This window comes from Canis aureus, chromosome 33 (genome assembly GCF_053574225.1).
Source record: "Canis aureus isolate CA01 chromosome 33, VMU_Caureus_v.1.0, whole genome shotgun sequence".
Lineage (NCBI taxonomy): Eukaryota > Metazoa > Chordata > Mammalia > Carnivora > Canidae > Canis > Canis aureus.
Genome location: NC_135643.1, coordinates 31,057,295 through 31,076,544, shown reverse-complemented (window position 1 = coordinate 31,076,544; position 19,250 = coordinate 31,057,295). Strand labels below are relative to the sequence as shown.

At 48.4% G+C, this 19,250-nt stretch overlaps 1 protein-coding gene across 2 annotated transcripts in view; it reads left to right on the top strand.

Moving 5' to 3' along the window:
• Positions 1-9,560: 9,560 nt before the first annotated feature.
• Positions 9,561-19,250, top strand: part of PITX2 (paired like homeodomain 2) — a 20,123-nt gene continuing 10,433 nt past the window's right edge. The window contains exons 1-3 of one of the 2 annotated variants that reach the window (XM_077882296.1): positions 9,561-9,830; positions 13,699-13,754; positions 14,224-14,361. In XM_077882296.1, the coding sequence (XP_077738422.1) occupies positions 13,709-13,754; positions 14,224-14,361 (184 nt within the window). In that variant the 5' untranslated portion in view covers positions 9,561-9,830; positions 13,699-13,708. The remainder of the gene's footprint in view (positions 9,831-13,698; positions 13,755-14,223; positions 14,362-19,250) is intronic. The other variant, XM_077882297.1, reaches the window with a different exon arrangement.

The following is a 19,250-nucleotide window of genomic DNA, read 5'->3' as shown; positions in this document are numbered from 1 at the left end:
AGTAGCAGCAGTGTTAGTTACATGTAATATTTGAAAAATATGACAACCATCTCAATCTGCTCAAGTAGCTCTCATGGTAAGGGTGAAATTTTATCAACATTGGTTAACTTATGGTGTGTTAGAAAAATAGCAAGGAGATAAATTGATGGATTAAAAGATAAGCTACTCACAGGCAGACAAACAGAAGGACAGATAGAGTTACAATCAAACATGTACTTTACTCAAAAAGATAATAACTAGCCCCAAGAAGTGACGGGTCTGCTAGGAAAGCCTTGAACATAGAATTTTCTTTGTTTTTAATTTAGTTCTCGCAGTGTCATACTGCATAACTGAGGATAATGCTTAAAAGTCTCTAGGACACTGTTTTCCATCTGTTAAGTGAGGCTAATGATATTTTCATATAGTTTTTTGAGGGTAAAAGACTTATGAAATATTTGAAAGACTCTGGAAAAAAATAAAAAAATAAAAAAAAAGAAAGAAAGACTCTGGAAGAAATGCCCTCTATTAATTGGAGCTATTTTTTTTTAAGATTTTATTTATTTATTCATGAGAGAGACAGAGCGAGAGAGAGGCAGAGACACAGGCAGAGGGAGAAGCAGACTCCATACAGGGAGCCCGATGCGGGACTCAATCCCGGGGCTCCAGGATCACGCCCTGGGCCAAAGGCAGGTGCTCAACCGCTGAGCCACCCGGGCGTCCCTAATTGGAGCTATTTGACATGACATTATTTTCTTTAGTAACTGGAGTTCAGCCAATAGACAGAAATGCAGTGTATATATGAAATGATGAAGCATCTGAATGCACTATGAGGGGACCTTAGGGGGTTCTTTGCTGAAAAGGGGACTGGCTATCTTTCTAGCAGTAATTTCGACATAAACCAAGGGAAAGGGTTGCCCTCTAGATCCTTTCCAATTCTGACGTCTATGGATCCTAATTTCTCCTGCCCATTAAAAAAAAAAAAAAATGTTAACAAGAGACCCACAATATAGAGATGGAAAATAAGACTGTGCTTGCCCTCACACTTTACTTTCAAAAATACCATAGAATTTCACAAGAGATAGTCTGTATTACAGTATAGGTGGTGATCCCCTTTAAAATAAATTCAACTACCCGTTTTCATTATATGACCCACTCCTCATGTACCTTTCTCTACACACAGCACAAAGGAATAAGAGCGTTTTTGCCAGGAAACAGGAAACCATATTCTTCTTCCATTTCTTCTTCTCCTGTGCTTCTTAAAATTGGAAGCCACACATGCACTTATATTTATCTATCCCTTCTGGAAAAGGTCAAAGTGAGTCCATTTTAAATCATTTTTGACAATGGGACAAACTTGAACTGGGAGCAACCTTTTGGACCAGCATGTGGTCTGCTATGATGAAAAGGACCTTGTAGATGACTCACTGGCATTCTCTCCTGGCTCACATTCCACCACCAACAACCAGTATATGGTCCTGCATTGGTACCCACAGACGACTGTGGGATCATTACCTTTCCCCTTTATTTGTCTCTTAACACCCATCCACTCAAGGTTTCTTTTTCAGTACAGGAAGTCAATTTCCTTAAAATCTCAAATGACTTTACTACAGTAATAAAGGCATTAGACTACAAACTAGACAGGTAGGTAATGATAAGTAAAATCTCATTTCTCCTTTGAGTTTGGCATAGTGTAGCACCAATAACCAGATTCCTAACAGGTTTTTCTACATTTCATTGTCCCACTCCATTTGTATGTTCTTGCAATGTGGATGTCCCTATTACTCAGTCCTTGTTTATATTTCTCTCTGGTTTTAGGATAAAACTACTCAAATTTCAATTTTGACATCTTATTCTCCCTTAGAATATCTAGGAAAGAGTTCTTGTAAACTAGATTCCTGAGATCTTATACCAGGCTTAGGCCAAACCTGACAATCTGAGCACTAATTTTCCTACTGTTCAGAAATATCCTAGAAATATCCCTGAAAGAATATTATCTTTCTCTTTCCTAGAATGACCTGCCCAGGACAAATAGTAGACATTGGTTTTTCTGTCCTCTCTAATTTAATCATGTCTCTTTTCCTCCTCTCCAGCACGTAAAACATTTCTAACTTTCTCTGTCCCCCAGGTAATATATTTGCTTTTCTTATCTCTGTGTTTTCCTTCTGTTTTTTCAGATGTTCCACATGGAAGGTCTATATTTCTCTCCTCCAGAGGATTCTAACCCTCCTGTTATGGTCACCATCAGTTCGCTGTACTACTAAAGATTTGGGACTTTTGAGCTAGAAAATCCAGACTCAAATTCCCACTGTGCCACTTAACACCCATGTGATCCAAGGTAATCTCCCACTGACTCTGCACACCAGTGGCTAAAAGCTAGGTGACCGTGGGCCAATGACATGATCACTCCAAACCTCACTGCCACTATTTACAAAATGACAGTGCCTACCTTACAATGTTGGTGAAAGGAGTAAATGTGATGATCAACACAAAACTGCTCAACATGATTGCTAAACAAACGAAGCACTCTAGAGATATTACTTATTGCCATTATTACTAATGTAGACCCATACTATGTATACTGGGTTTCCTGTCTTCACTTTGTTCTCAAAACAAATGCTATTATTTCTTAAACCTAGGCTTCATCATACCTCATTAGCCATGAGAATTTCCCTCAACAGTCCACATGAAGTTTGGAGTAGTAAGCTGGGGGAGTTGCAAGCACACCCAGACTTTTTACATAGTCAGAGCCATTTAAGCATATCTGAATTTGAGTTTTGATGAGTCCTCACTTGTTCCACCTCTTCCGTGTGCTACAGCTCATGAACAGGGCAGCTTTCACCTAAATACACCAAAACCTAAACACAGATTATGATAATAAGAGAGCTGCAGCTACAAAACATCATTGAACTAGAGACTTTCCATAAAACCACACAGTGAAGACCACAAGGGAGAATGGACATGCACATCAAGAGCTTCAGGATCCCACAGTTGGGGGAGGTGGGCTCCAATTCAAGAGAAATGCTGGGTGGGAGATCTGACCACTGCATCAGTCACTTCACTGACTCTGGGTATTTTCAGCTACAATTTCCAATGTGTCCTTCCTCCTCCCTCACTCTGAAGGCCATTCCTCCAGACATGAGAGCCTGTCAAAGAGAGTATATTCTGTGAGAGAGCTTGTTCCTGTTGCTGCCAACTTTTGTGAGAAATTCCAAGAAAGTTTACTAGATCCTTTTACAGGATGATGTGAAGTACAGCATTTCAAGTGCCAATTATTAGACAAGAAAGAATTTAGCTTTTCGATTTTGTTGTTTGTGGTGGTGATGATGATGAAACCCAACCCACTTCCCCCAAAGGTAAAGAGAAGACATAGAATACTACAAATTATTACTTGTAACAATCAAAAAGGAAGTTCTGAGGTGAAAACTGGGAGCTGCGTAGATTAAACTAATTTTTTATGTTATTTGAAAACCAAGGTTATGCTGGCAGAAAGGCCAGCTTAAAATCAGACCAGAAGTTGAACTTTCCTAATAACAAATATAGACTCAGACAATAACCAAGTCTGGTAAAGGTGCACAAGCCCTCACAGCTTACCTGACACAAAACCAGAAACAATACTATACTCCTGAACTCACAGGAACAGTCAACTTAAGGGGTTTACCCAGTTCAGGGTGCCTCTGCGGATTTATTTTCCGAGGTTGCCATCAGAAATTAAATTCTGTATAGCAACGTTTAATGGAAATGCAGATTAGTCAAAGTACATGAAATAGAGCAGTTTGTGTCTTAATTCCCACTATTATAAACGAAGTTAAACCACTGTAGACTTTGGGGGTCTTCCTTTCACTGATGATCCGGGGGTATTATCCTCCCTAATGCCAATAACCGTGTTGACATATCCTTTCCTGTCTAATTCTGCATGTACTGAAACTAGGTGGTTACAAATAAAACCCTGAGACATAATTTGCATTTGAATGAAATAATCCTGAAATTATTCTGCTTTTTCCTGTGGCATTACTTGTTGTTCCACAGAACAGGTTCCTTTGGGCCTCCCACTTGCCATGACTCAGTGCAGATGACGGCCAGAGAGCTGATTGAAGAATCCTGAAATTGAGGATTCTGATTCCTGATGCAATCTATATTCCCAGTCTACTACACTAGTTTCTCTTTATTCACAGTTTGGTAAAGAATGCAGGTGGAGATGGTGTGGGCACACTTGCACACATGTTCAAACTGCTTAGAAAAAGGAATGGGCAAGAGAGTGAGTATCCAAGGTTAAAATCAGGCCGGCATTTCAGATTTCAAGAGATAACTGAGAAGGGAACATCTGTTAGATCCCCTGGGTTGGAGGACAGTCTGTGTAAGTCTTCATATCTCTTGAGTCTGTGCACATTGTGGAGAGGGTGGAGTCTTCCATCTTCAAATCTAAAAAGATTGAGCAATTTCGGAAGGCCCAGATGTGCCAAAGGTCAGAAGGATCAATATACAGGCCTTACTTGGGGGGGGGGGGTGGAGGAAAGGAATAGAAAACCGCTACAAAAGGGAAGCCAATGAGAGGTAAGGAAGTTTCTGAATAATTAAAAAGTTAAGAATAAGCAAACTCAGTTGCCATGGGGGAAGGAGGTGGGGTGGGGGATAAAAATTAAAAAAAAAAAAAAGTAGTTGATGTGGTAATTAAGAATTTGGTGAGAGCCTGGGCAGGTCACCTCCTTCCTCAGATCAGAGCCCCATCAGAAATTCTTTCAAGTGTCCTTCTGCGTCGCCAAAGATGACAACAGCAAATCAATAAGTGCTTGAAATGAAAGGGGTTGTTGGCGAGCCCCCAGGCTACAGATTTCCCGCCGCCAGCCTTTTCTGAACTCCTAGCGTGCCTTTGCACCGCCTCTCTTAAGAAGAGCTACCTTTTATTCCTATTCTCAGGACGAAGGTAAGTGCTCAGTTAGCATATCTATTAAATGTCGGTTCTAGTTCCAGCTCTGCGAGCGCGCCGAGAGCGCGGCCGCAGCTCGCCCGCCGGCCGGCCGGGCTGCAGGAGGGGGGCGGACTGGCCAGGCCGTCAGGGGGGCCGCAGCCCCCCGGGGCTGGCCCGGCGTCTCCCACGCTTTAGCACTGCTGGGTTACAGCCCAACGGTCCCTGCCTGGCAGAGCAGAGGGCCGGAGCCACCGCGGCCACCAGAGCGCCCCTTGAACTTCACTTATTTACAAGCAAGCACAAAAATCATTAAGAATAGGCAAGAACCAGTGCTCCAAAATTACCGCTCGGCATCACCGGGAACTCCGTCCTGAGTTCCATACTCTGCTCCGTTACCCTTCCAATATTCATCCCTCCCCTAATATGTCTCGATCTAACAATCTTTCCAGACCCAACATCCCCGGGACGTTTTAATTAGGTAATTCATTAGTGAGTCAATACGGACATTTATATATTCTTTTAGCTCGAGTGGTTAAGTACTAATTTCGAAATGATTATAAAACACCGGAATAGGCAACGCATAATAATTTTAATTTATATGCAAATCAATTGGTTCATCTTAATGCCTTGTTTTTTTTTTTTTTTTTAATTATTGTATTGTAGCATGGGGGTACGGATCAAAGCGCCCGAGTGGACAATTCGGAAACCGGACCTGGACTAGGGAGAAATTTTAGAACAGCCAACAAATCAATAATGTTTGAGGCAGTTAAACATCTCTAGCCATTGGTATTTACATACTCGCTTGTTGTCAGATAAGGAGCTGGGGAAATTGCTTGCCAGGGTTGAGATCATAATCCAGAGTGAAGAAAGTAAATGATAGCACGCACCCCGCCGCGGCGGGCTCTAAAATAATACTGTACCTTTCCCAAATGCTGACTCTTGGGTGAGAGTGGGTTGGTGGAGGTCAGCGCACATTTGTTCTCGGTTTTGCCCCCCTCTGATCACAAAATTGTATGTCCTCCCCCAGCTTCACAACTTGATCCTTGTTCTAACAGTTGTCACCTGCTTCAAAATATTGGGGGCGGGGGTATAACTCAGAATCTCACTAAAAATTATCTGGACCCATTTAGCCAGCACCCCTCTTCTTATTCTGATGGGGAGGAGGAGGGTCTGTCTAATTCCGTGTGTCCTCCCACATTATTACATTAGATAACTAAAAAGACAGAAGAAACGGCTGTGGGAAATGATCCAGTGCCTTGGCTTATCGGAGGTTATTATCTTTAGACATAGCTTAGAATTTTGGAAAAGGAAAAAGAATGTAGTCTTCCGGGGAAAACAAAAATTTGAGATATTCTAGAACAGTGAGTCTCACTGGGGATTACTAGAAGATCCACCGGAGTTGTTTACGTATAAGTGTAACATCCTTGAAATTCACAGATACATAAGGTCAGTGTCTCCCCACCCCCCGGCTCCCAGCCCAGGCGATCTGGCCCTTAAGGAGCTGGTACCTTTGATGCTACAATCTTGTTTACATCTGCAGGGCAGGGAATTGCTTGCTTTGCTTGGACGCTCCCTCTACCCCCTTCTAATTTGAAGTAATCGGAATCTAAATACAATCGCCACGGCCCCACTCTTCCATTTCTGCTCTGACGAGGGAAAAACCTGAAATCCATGTCTTAAGTCAGCTCGGTGGTTCGTAGGCCCCCCCCGCCCCCAGCACCCTGCCTCTCCGCTGCATGCCTAATGTATTCCCTAGTGGTTCTGGGCATTAATTAGTTGTTTAATAGGAGTATGACTAAAAATGTAAAAGAAGGATTAGGAGCGTGAAACGTATGTCCAGCTCCTTCCACACACTCGAGGAGGGAATGAGAATCATTCTGTATCTTCTATTTCTCCAGGAGCCATTAGCATTTCCCACCAGCTGCTCACTTCAGCTGCACTGGCGCTGGGCGAGGCGAAGACCCAAAAGCTCAGCGCGAGGTCTGAGGCGGCCCGGACTGGGGTTAACCAGCCCCTGGCGGACGAGACTCCAGACAGAAGGTGGGGTGAGGGGAACATGAGCTTCCAGGAGCCCCCTCATCCCAGCCCGGGTTTGCAAACCTCCGAATCTTGAAAGGGGGAGGGGGTTGCACGCCCTTATCTGCGCGTCTCTCCAGCGCCTGCCCCTTTTCTCTTTCCCTCGTCTCTCCGCAAGTCTCTGAATCTTCCTGTCTCTGATTTTTTCACTCTTTTCCCACTTTTCCAAGAGATTCCTCATCCTCGCCACCAGACGAAAGGAGGTCGTTCTGCTAGGAGCGTCTCTTAATCTCTGTAAAATGAAAAGAAAAAAAGGGGGGGGAGGACACTAACCCATTACTCAGGGGATGGGGAGAAGCAAAAATCGTTGATGGATAGAGATGAAAAGGTCCTTCTCTGACCGCACTCTCCTGGTTTGCTGCGACTTTGGATTGCAGTTGTGGGACTTGTTGAAGAAATTTTATTTCCTTGATTCAGCAGGATTTCAAAAACCAGAAATAAAAATTCTCAGAAACGGAGGGGAAATAAAAATAAAAACAGCGCTTGGGCATTTCTCTCTCATTTCTCCCCCCTTAAATAACACTGCCTTGAATTTCCAATGGGTAAAGAGAAAAAGTTTGAGTTTTCATGGATGTTAGGTGGAGGTTAGAAATGGCTTCAAAAATGTAGATCTCTCAGTCAGTTTTCTTCGTGGCTGAAGAGGCTAACCCTTTCCATAAAATGAGTCCATCTGTCGACTGTTAGCTATTTCAAAGTGAAGGGATTTAGCACTCAAAACAAATTGAGCAAGTTTGTTTGCCTGTTTTTACTGCTAACTCAAATGAATTCAAAACACGGAGTAATTCAAGAAAACACATAACATGTTCCAGACAGTCCCCAAATGTAGGGAAAGCCCAGCACCTATGTGGTGACCTGGGTTATTTTAAACGCCAGGCTTTTTGTAATGTATACATTTCACACATGCTCTCCCAACAAGTTATTATAATTTCCTAAAATTGAGAGAATTGGTATACTGATTTAGGAAGAGCAATACAACTTTTAGATGGAACTTTATTCTCTATTGAGGACCAAGGGGGAGGGCTCTTTAATGGAGGGCCTGGGAAACTGTTGTTCCTATGCAGGAATTAATACTGATGGGAAAACCAAACGGTGGTGGTGGTGGTGGGGGGGATATGATTGCTTTCCTACGCTTTCCAAAAACATTAACAGGATGCCCTTGAAATTCAAAAAAACTTTGTCTAGTGTGCCCGGCAGAAGCCTTCACACCTGGTCTTGCAGACGAATCGTATTTATAGTTCTTACGCCCAAGGCAGGACAGAGCAAAAATACCCTGTTTGCTACCCAAATACACGCCCTTGCTTCCAGTCAAGAAATCGGAAAATCAGGGTTTAGAAGTAAGGCACACTTTTCGAGTGAAAATGACTCCTATAACTTCACGTGTTTTTCGATTTTCAGGAGCAAATGTGGATTTGAGGGTGGCTTCCCTTCCCACCCCCACCGCCATCCCTTGCAATTCAATACCATGCTCGCCAGGAACCTTAACCTCGTCATTTTAAAAAATGAGATATCCGTGACCCGGGGTGAACTTGTTGAGTGTAGGTACAGCAGAGGAAATTCTAGACTCTATGAACGCCCGAGCCTTGCCCAGCGCAGTGGTTTCGCGTACACTGGTCAGTGCGCGACCGTGCCCACCTGCGCACGGACACCGCGCGCGGCCTGCCCGGGGCACCCGCCTTGACCTCGGGAGCCGGGTCCCCGCCGGCAGCGACGGGCCCCGCATCTGGGCCTTCCCCGGCCGACTAGTCTCGCTCGCTCGGGGCTGTCGCCCTCCCAGTTCTCTTCCCCACCCTCCCACCACCACCACCACCACCCACCCCCGCTCGCCCCACTTTTCTAGATTTCCCTTTAGTCATCCTCTCACCCCCACTCCACCTACTTTCACCCCAGCCTCCCGCGCGCCCCTCACTTGCCCACCACCCCCACTCCGCAATCCCTCGCCTCTGCGACCTCTTCCTACAACCCCGCAGGCCTGAAAGGTCACGTACAGGCTCTCTCAGACTCACACGCCACTGCCTCGCCCCAAACCAGCCCAGGCACTCTGTCCTTTGTTCCATTCCTTGGGCCACTTGCCCCGTCCCTTCCTCCTCCTCCGTCCTGGCTTGCTCCCCGGGAGTACGTTCCTGCCTCCCGGACGCGCGGGTCCCCCCACCCCACCCCTCTGATTTACTAGCGCTCCCGGTTCGGCACCGATTCCTTTTCCTTCTCCTCCATCCCCGCCTCCCCTCCTGTCCTCCTTTGCGCCCGCTGCGCGTCGGCTCCGGCTCCGGCTCCGGCTCCGGCTCCGGCTCCTGCTCCCGGCCCGGCTCCCTGCCCCTCGTCGCTCGCCGGGCTCGCTCTCCGTCCCGCGCCCAAGTCTCCCGCCCGCCGGCCGGCGCGCCCTGCCCTGCCCTGCCCGGCCCGGCCCGGCCCTGCCCCGCTCCGCGTCGCCCCCGGCCGCTCCCCCCCGCGCCCGCCCGAACGCCCCGCTCGCTCCCTGAACGCCCGCCGCGCAGCCGGGCTCGGCCGCCCGCCCGCCCGCCCGCCCGCCACTGTGCAGCGGAGTTTGGTGGAATCTCTGCTGACGTCACGTCACTCCCCACTCGGAGACCGAGCCGAGGGAAGAGAGAGGGATGAGAGCGAGGGAGGGGAGAGAGAGTGCGAGACGGAGCGAGAAAGCTGGAGCGGAGCAGAGAGAAACTGCCAGCGACGGCTAGGTTCCCGCGGCCGCCGCGCACCCCTGGACCCCCTCGGAACTTGGCACCCTCGGGAGCCCCGCGGTGCTCTCGGGCTCGGCGTTCGGGCGCTCGCGGTGCAGCCTGCGCCTCGGCTCTCTGGAAACCTCCCCGGGAAGCGGTGGGACGCGGAGACCGCAGCTCGCTCCCGGTAGCCGGTAAGTGGAGGCCGTCTCTTCCGCAGGGATGTGAGATCATGCGAGTTTGGAAATTTGTTCCACTTTGGAGACTCTTCACCGAGGGTGATTTGTGGTTCTTGGGGCTGCCTCTCCCCTCACCGAGGTAAACTCAGTTGGCAAACAGACCTTGCAAAGCCCTGTTCCTCTAGTCCCCAGTCGCTGACACTAACAATCTATGGGTTTGCTGAAGTCGAGTGGGAAGGGAGACCACGGCTGGCATTTAAAACGAGGTATCTTCCCTTAAATCTCGGTGCCAACACTGCAGGGACAAATCCTCAGGCTGAGGATTAGCATTCTCAAGATAAAGGGCCGGGTACAAAGTTTCAGCTACTGGAAGATTAGCCCCCTTCCCATTGTTACCAATTGGAAAAAAAAAAAAAAAAAAAAAAAGATTCCATCTTAACTGGCAGTTAGTGACCTCTCAGGCCCAAGCGAATTACCTGGGAGCCAGGCCTGGATGCCAGGCTCACACAATTACTTTGGATTATAAATCCTTTAAATTGATCACCAGTCAACTCCAATCTTGCACTTGAAGAGATACGTTTTTAAATGGTAAAGAAGAGAGGACTGTTTTCCAAGTGTCGAGTAAGAAAAAATTAGGATTCTAAATCTGGGACTTACCGGTCTCCTTTCATTCCAATTCAATGACTTTACTTTCCCAAGTAATTAGAAATCATAGAGTGGTATGATTTTTACTCTTTTTTTGCGTGAGTACTATAAAGATATAGTAAAACTAAAGTAAAACTAAATGAAAAAAACCTTACTATTATGAATTAAAATAATACAGGCATGCATACATTCTTAAGTATTTGTATGAAAAAAATCTGATTTAAAGAGATTCCTTTGCATTTTCTGAGCCATCAATAAGAATTAAACATGGATTTAAAATAATTTTGGAGGAAATTTATCTAAAATTCAAATACCAATTATGTCAAGGAAACAAAGCACGTAAGTAAAATAGATTGAGGATGTTTATTGTTGTAACATAAAATAAGCATACAAGGTTTCAACAATCAAACATTCTCTAAAAATTAAACAGCTACTTCATTTGCGAATGTTTTACTTTACCTCAGCAAAACTACACTTAAATTATTCAGGTGCTTTGTTCCTCAAGTTGAGCATGTTTGTCTTCAAGTGTTCATAAAGCATCAATATTAATTGGTTTAAAAGAAGGCTTAAACTGGTAAAATGCAGAACTGTGTTAAGCAGTATTTTAATTTCCTTAAATGATTACCCACTGCAAATTAATTTACTGGCTAATCTCACCAATTTAGTTCATTTAAAACATATGTTCTTGTGCTGTTTATTTTTAAACTTTCCATTAAAGATTTTGTTATGGGGTAACAAAATAAATGGAAAGGGGAGAAATGAGAAAGGAGCTGGAATTATTAGAACTCTATTTTATCCTGCAATTTCCTCATGTGGCAATCATCAGAAATTATTTTTAAGAAAATTGTTTTATTTTCTTACTGCTTTACTGCCTGCCTTGGCCAGTGTGGTTCAGTGTGCTTCATTAACTATGTGGTGCTTTTTAGCATATTCACAATAGGAAACTCAAGCTGGCCAAAACAAGATTGCCTGGCATATACATTCAAACCGGGACTTGAACTTTTGGGGTGAGAACAACTTCCCATCAAGAAAAGTTGTGCATCTTAATTTGTGAGATTAGCGGGAGAAGCTAGTCCCTAAATCCTACAGCGAAATTTGTCTAGTAAGACTTGTCTCCCTTGACAGGGCAAGTTTAAGGATCAGCAGGCAGGAATTGGAGGTTATTTTTAAAAACTGTCTTCCCTAGTTACTTAGATTCATTTCATCTAGTAGGCCTAGTAATTATATCAAGCAAAAAATAAATAAGTAATGCAGGTCTCAGGGCACATTCTGACTGCAAAATAAATCCCCAAGTCACAAGGACACTTAGAAGTGAGCTAAGGAACACGCCTTGACCTTCTTTTCAGTCCTCAGAACAGAGTTCTTGAAGATTTGTTTTGTATTGCTTTGTTTGGTCTTCAGCACTGAAGCTTGGGAGTAGGGAGAGAATGTGTAATAATTGACTGACTTTACACTCAGCGACCCCATCTTTTTCTTCTGTATATTTCATTCCTCAAAAAATAAATAAAAAATAAATAAATAAATAAAAACTATTTGCAGTTACCATCTGCAATGCTTCGGCTACCCGCTAATAATGCAGCCGGTTCAGATGTTTAAAAAAAAAAAAAAAAAAAGGAAAAAAAAAAAAAGATTATCGAGTTGATGATGACATGCAAATTTCCCCCGAAATTATCATAAGTAAACATTTGAAGTCTGGACTAATAAAATCCCATCTGTGTTACTTCATATCGAGTTAGTAGAAAGCTGTGATAATGAATTTTGTAATATCTCACGAACAGACATCTCAATCAGGGACTAATCCTGTGATTTTACTGCAGAATCACTAAATCTGGAGCCGCCAAACTGCTACTACTGGGCCCCCGGGCCTGCAAGGATCCGCAGAGCCCCCGCCCACGTCCCAGCTAGCCCGTGAGGGGAACCCCTGGGTCCCCCCGCCGCCGCGCGGGGCAGCCCCTCCGCTAAGCAGCGACCTTGGCCAGAGGCCCCCGAGGCGCAGCTCGTTCTGGGAGAGGCCGAGGAGCCGGGAAATAGGACCCAGACTAGAGCCAGACTCGCAGCTCCCTGCCCCGCCTCTGCTCTTGGGCCCAAGGGGCAACGCCCGCTCCCACCCTTAGCCCTGGACCCCAGCGACGCGGGCCCTCCCGCCGCCGGCGTACCCGGGTTAGCGTGGAGAGTGCCAGGCGCCGCGATCCAAGGGCCTGGGGAGCCCGAGACCTCCTTTCTTTTCTTCCGTCTTTAAAGCAGCCGCGGCTCTTCTAACCCACCCCGACAAGGTCTCTCGCCACCCACCTCTCCCGGTTTGCCTGTGGCGGAAAAGGGGGCGCGCGTTAAACGCTTGGCTCGCTGCGCTGTGGTTGGAAATTTGAAAAAGATTTGGTTTGCCGGGGAGAATCGGGGGAGCCGTCCTCGGAGAGTTCTTTCTACGTCCTTGGTGGGAAGAAAACCCTCCGGACGTTTGCCCCCGTCCTCCCTCGTCTCACCCAAGTCACCCCGTTTACCTCCTCTGCGATCTTAAATCTTCACCTTAGGGTAAATAAATGGCCGGGTGAGTACGTCCAGGGAAAAGTGTGGCTAAATATGGATAAGCGGCTCCTGATGGATGAGAGCCCCGAAGCCAGCTCGCTCCCGGGGCACCCTAGGCCAAGACCCTTAGAGTCCCGTTCATTTCAGAATTACCGAAAATCTAGGGCAACTGCTGTCTAGGACAGTTACAAGTTGACTCTGATATTCTATAAAGGTTTACTGAGCTCCTACTAAAGGAAAGCACCGTGCTTGACGGTGGCCTTCCACACAACCCCCTAAACAGGGGGGAAAAGTCCTCCTCATTCACCCCCAAAATGTTGCATCTGCTTAAGTTTGGCCTCGTGTTCCGACGGCCTCTTAACCCTTGACACAAGCATCTTGTGAGTAGACTCCACAGCCCTGAATCCGCCCCCACCCCCACCCCCACCCCACCACGATGCTTTTATCCGTAGAGAGCGCCAGGGCCCATTCACCGCCACCCCAGAGGAGAGGTCCCCCTCGGGCCCATCCAGACGTGCTGGACCAGGGGCTTGGCTGCGGACGAGGCTGGGCAGCCCGAGGCGGTCAGGGCAGAGAAACGGGCCCGAAACCCAGCACAGAGTAGGCGCTTAATAGCGACTTTGAAGCTGTCCGCCCCGCTGGTGGCCTCGGTCGAGCCCTGCGCACGCTCGGGACCGCCGCCACTCACAGCCCCTCCTTGTCTTTTATTTTGCAGGTTACGGGGAATGGAGACCAACTGCCGCAAACTAGTGTCGGCGTGTGTGCAATTAGGTAAGACTCGCTTCTCCAGCCCGGGTCACCCGACGGGAGCCCGCACCACGCGAGCGCGGCAGGAGGGCACCGGCCCCTCGGCGGGGAGGCGGCGAGGGGCTCCTCCAGGAGGGGCCGGCCGGGACGGAAAGGGAATCCGAGCCAGGACGCTGGTGGCCTCCCCCGGGGGGAGGTGGGGGCGGGGGCTCTGGATGCGGAGCGAGCGGCTCGCCGCGTCCCGACGCCCCGGCCTCCTCCTCCTCCCCCCGGGGGTGGGGGGGGCCGCTGACAGCCGCCCCTCGCCGGGTTGCCAGAGGGTCCGGGGGACTGGAGTGCCCTCCGCCCTTTCCTCTAACTGGGTCTTTGCTCTTTGTCCCTCTTTCTCCTCCCGTCTTGCCTCCTGCCCCCGCCTCCCCAACACCCCCGCTTCTTTCCGCGGCGGTCCCGGGCGTCTCTCTCCCCGCTGGTGGGGCGGGCGCGCGTGGCCCAGGCGTGCAGCCGGCGGCCGTTGAATGCCTCTTCTCCAAAGACTCCGAAATCAAAAAGGTCGAGTTCACAGACTCTCCCGAGAGCCGGAAAGAGGCGGCCAGCAGCAAGCTCTTCCCGCGGCAGCATCCCGGCGCCACTGGTAAGGCCGGGAGCGAAGTGCAGGCCGCGCGCAGGGCACCCGCCTCCGGGCCTCTGGCCTTCGGGTAAGGCGCGGGCAGGCCAGGCCGCCAGGGGCGACGTGCCTGCTCCTTGACTTAGACACTTGGCCTCTGGGTGGGACGGGAAGCCGCCGTCCCAGGGACCTTAATTCCTTTCTCCAAATTATACTGCACTCCTGAGACCCGACACCTCTCCCTCTAGCTCTTTCTCGCTCTCTCCGTGTGGCCTGATCCCCTACGCACACCCCAACCTACCTCTGTGCCTCTAGCTGGCGCGGAAAAGTAGTCCAACAGCGACCTCTGTCGCCCGCCACGTCCCACTGCGCGCAGCTCCGCCAAGGGTCCACCCCGCCCCTGCAGCTCTCAGCCGCGCCCCGCCCAGGCTTGTGGGCGCGGGGTTTACCGCGGAAGGCGAGCAGGGGACGCTGGTGTTGGCAGAGATTCGCCTGGCCGGGAGGGGAAAGAGCTGACTAGAGCCCCGCAGAGCCTGAGGGCAGCGACGGTGCGCCGCAGCCGAGGGTGTAATGAAGTGTATGTGCCCCCGTCGACGCGAACCTACCTGTTGTGCAGGTTGCAAGGCCTCGGGTCTTGGTGGTGTCGTTGCTTAATTAGCTGGTTTCATTGTGGAAGAGTCCAGGGACACTGCTGCTCAAAGTCTGCAGACTTGTGTAAAAGTGAAATGTCTCCAACCCACTGCACAGGGCTTTGCTGAACTGAAAATTACCCTTTGGGTTTGTGTGCGTGTGTGTGTGCGTGTGTGTGTGTGCGTGTGTGTGTGTAGGGATGAAGGGACAAGCTTTCCCTTGGAATACATGCAAAACTCAAACTTAATTGTTTTAATATTCTCCGGGTTTTCCAGGTTGCTATAATAATGAGTGCTTAGCCTTAGGAAGTTGTTGACCTTTGATAGTGTGAGGAGATAAAGCCCCCCACCGCCCTCAGCCCCTAACCCCCTCTTTCCGGATTAAAGTGTAAGGACACAAATGTAATGTGTGCCAGAGGGGGGCGAATTGGGACCCCCACCAAGTAAACAAACCATATTACTAAGAAGAAAACAAAGGCTCTGCATTCGAGCTTCCTAGCGAATCTGAGAAAATTATCATTTGTCTAAATAAAACTTCTAAAGTGGTCTGGAGCGGAGCAGTCTCGACACCACAATATCGCGAATCCTCCTGCTGGGCCAGTTAAACGCTCACTTGTCCGGGATTAACCCCATGGGGTTAAATGGGGCCATGCAGAGATAACGTTGGATGATTTCTGTCATTAAGATTGTGTTAAATTCTTCCTCTGTTTGATAATCGGTCGTAAAAATAAATTATTAGACCGGAGAATGTTTGGGATATGGTTAAAAATCAAGAACAGCGATGACTCCCCGGGAAATATTTTGTGCGGGTTCAGCGGTGGCTCTGGCCAGTCGAGGGGAGCTCCCCAGTCTCACTTCCCACGGGTTGGGCTGGAGCCAGCGAGCTGAGGCGCAGAGGGTTCCCGCTGCCCGGGAGCAGGAGCCCTACAGAATGTCTTCTGTCCCCACCACCCCAACCCAGAGCACCTAGACCTTTCTGAGGACAGGTGGTCTCCATCCCAGTTCGGGAGAGCGGGGCCTTTTCTGCTCCTGTCACAGTCCCCACTCGGGCCACCGGGCATCCAGTTTTGGTAATTAGCAGGTAAATGAAGAACTAGAAATAACGAATGATTGTTTTCTTAACCATTACTTTCAAGCCAGGATTATTTTAGTGCGTGTGAAAGGCTCTTCCTCTACGCTGGCAACAATCTGTTTTCTTCCTTTTGGAGGAAAGAAGAAAATTGCTGCCTAAACATGTTTGATGCCATTAATTAAGAAGAGGCATGTGATAGGGAGAAATGCTGAAAATCTTGATTTTATTGGCTTCTAGGGATGCGGTAGATTAAGGAAAAAAAAAAAAGCCACACACCAGTAGGCAAAACTACAGTGCCTGGGAAGGGAGGTTGCCAGAGCCCCCTCTGATGAATATAAGTAAATTTAACTTATGTGCTATGCAAACTCCTGGCATACCCTGCTTTTAAAAGAGATTTTTCTCCTCTTTTTTTATGACCTTTTTTTTTACTTTCAAAAAGAAAAAAATGTTTACAATGACATGCAGTTTTCAGAAGAGATCATGATGCTTTATTATTGGCACTACCGTCTCCTCAGCAACGCCCCCCCCCCCAACACTGTGTCCTCTGTTGAAGATCGAAACTGGTCTCTAAGTAGACAAGGTTAACTTCTGGAAACCTCCAACTCTGCATTCCTTCCAAAGGAACCCTCATCCCTTTGATATCCATTGGGCCAACCCCACAGCCTGTCTGGAATCCTGAAACTTGAGGGGCCTAGAGGTCGACTGGAGACTCTTAAGGCCAGGGGTTTGAGAGAGGATTGAAAGAGGAATGGCTAGGCATCCAAGTGGAGGGAGGAAGAGTTGGCAAGTTCAACTGTACCCCCCAGAAAGAAGGGGCAGTGGTCTGCTGAGAACGGCCCCCTAGACCAGAGGTCCTTGACTTCGCCCTTTAGGTTTCCCAAAAGTAGCCTCTTTGCCCAAATCAAAAAGTGCTCCTGACTTTCAGGAAGGGGAGGGACTGATCCTCCCCTGTCAGTAACCCTTAAAGTTTCGGGGCGGTGGCTCTGGTTTGCGGGTTGCAGTCCGACCGAGCTGCCGCCCCACGGCCCAGGTCGGGGCGCCCAGCTTCCGCGACCGACCGTGCTTGGGCAGGTACCTTCGCGGCCTTCCCCAGACACGCCATTAATTTTTAAATAGCGTCGGCGAGTGGATGAGCTGAAAGAGTCTCACCCCGGTCTCCGGTGCGCTCTGACTTCCCTCCCTTGGGACGGGGACCCCAGGGCCCTGGTGGCGCCCCCAGCCGCGACACACACCGCCCCAAGCAGTCGCTCGCCCCCATCTAGTTCGAGGACCCGGGCAACCCCCGCCGCCTCGGCAGCAGCAAACCCTTCATTCATTCAATCAGCAAATGTTTGCCGAGCACATACTACGTGGATTCCTAATGTACCCCCTGAAAGCAAATAAGCCGGTTTCCCTTCGCCGTCGTGAAGCAGCCTTAATGCTAACAGGGACACCAGCGAGAGCAGTCCAGGCCATCTCCAGCCAAATGCGGAGTGGGGGTACGTGCGGCCAGGGCTTGGGGCCTGGGCGTTTTCAGCAAGAAGGGGGGTGGGTGGGTGTTTAGAGGGTAGAGGACTCTTAGTGGTGAGGCCCGGGACAAGGGACAGGGGCAAGCAGAAGGGGCATGAAGTTGGAGGGAGAAGCAACCGGGATTACCGAGAGGAGATTGCAATTTTCTTTTCTACTGCACCCCACCCCCGCCCCGCCCCGCCAACTCTGTAGCTTATTGGCAGAAGCTGCCTCTGAGATGTGTGGGGGCTTTTTCCCCCGTCGGGGGAAGTCGTACCAGTTGTGCAATAAGTAGCCAGTCCCTGCGGATCCCCGCCCGCAGAGATGGTCTTTACAGGTCGTCGTGTTCCTCGCTACTGACACCAAAGCGCGCTCCAAGTTTTTCGTCTGGCCGGTTGGGCTGTTATTCCGCACCGCCCGCTGTTAATATATGCAGCAGTTGTTAGAGCGACTCGGGAGGGAAAAGGAAATGTATAACGAAAGCTTATTCGTGAGCAGGAATATACTAATGGAACAATCTGATGTCTTCTTAATCCTATGTAAAAAGCTTTGTCGTCTTCCTAATATTGACTGAATGGGTAATTAATGGCTCTTCATCTAGGCGAATACCCTGTAATCCAAAGATAGGCAAAAGACAACAAGCCCAAGGTAGAAGACAAAAGGCCCAACTGTGGCCGGCACCCCCCTCCCCCACCAGGGTCTCCAAAGAGGAAAGTTTCCCCCCAGGGGAAAAAAAAAAAAGCAAACAGGAGTGGGAGACTATAGGTACCTTTCCTACCTTTCCTAGGCTAGACTTAATGGCAGAAACTGGTGGCTCAGGTCAGTTCACTGCTCCATGTGCCCACGCCACCCCCGAGTCCTTGTCTCTGCATTTCTTTCTTCTCCGTTCCTCTAGAGAGTCACCCCCATTTGGATCCTGACCAGAACCTTGTCTTCCCCCCTAAGCTCCCATCTTTCCTTCAGGGAAGTGATTGATAACAGAGGACCAACACACAAGATCCTCAAAAACCTCAGGCAAGGATGGAACCCCCTTTCTGATCCAGCTGGAGAATCCTTTCTTTTACAACATAAGGCAGTGTCTGAGCGGACTAAGATGGTTGGGAGGGGAGGAAAGAAATTAATATCAGGAGAATGAGCAGCAAAATTGTGTATATGTGTTAAAGAGTGATCGGGAGCGATGGAGTCAACTTCATTGTAAGGATCTGACATGGGGAGTGCCCAAATTCTCCCAGCGTGTTTTTAACAGGCTGACATTTTAATTTAAACCTTTAGAAGTAATATATTACTTGGGTTACTACGATGAGGTGGGTTCCTTTTTTTTTTTCTTTCTTTTTTTTGTCAGCTGACAGCTTTTAAAATATTATTTCGCTAGGGAAATAAAAGCTTCATCTCAGATTATAGGTGGGTATTTTTGGATTTATGTGATTTATGGTCACCATGACAACTAATGCTGAATGTTAGCTACCAGCATGTCTGGGAGAGTGAAGACAGAAAGAAGGGAGAGCAAGAGAAATAGTAAAGGGAAACGGACAAGAGCTAGAGGGGAGAAATACAGAAAAGAGAAAAAGAGGCGCATTTTAATCCAATTTTTAAATGTGACTTTAGTCAGTCTCTTGCCAGTTCTCCTCTCTGGACCCGGATATTAATGAATCTCATTCTCTTTTATCACTTTCTCTCTCTGTCTCTCTCTGCCCCCCATCTATCTCTATCTCTCCCCTTTGGCTGAC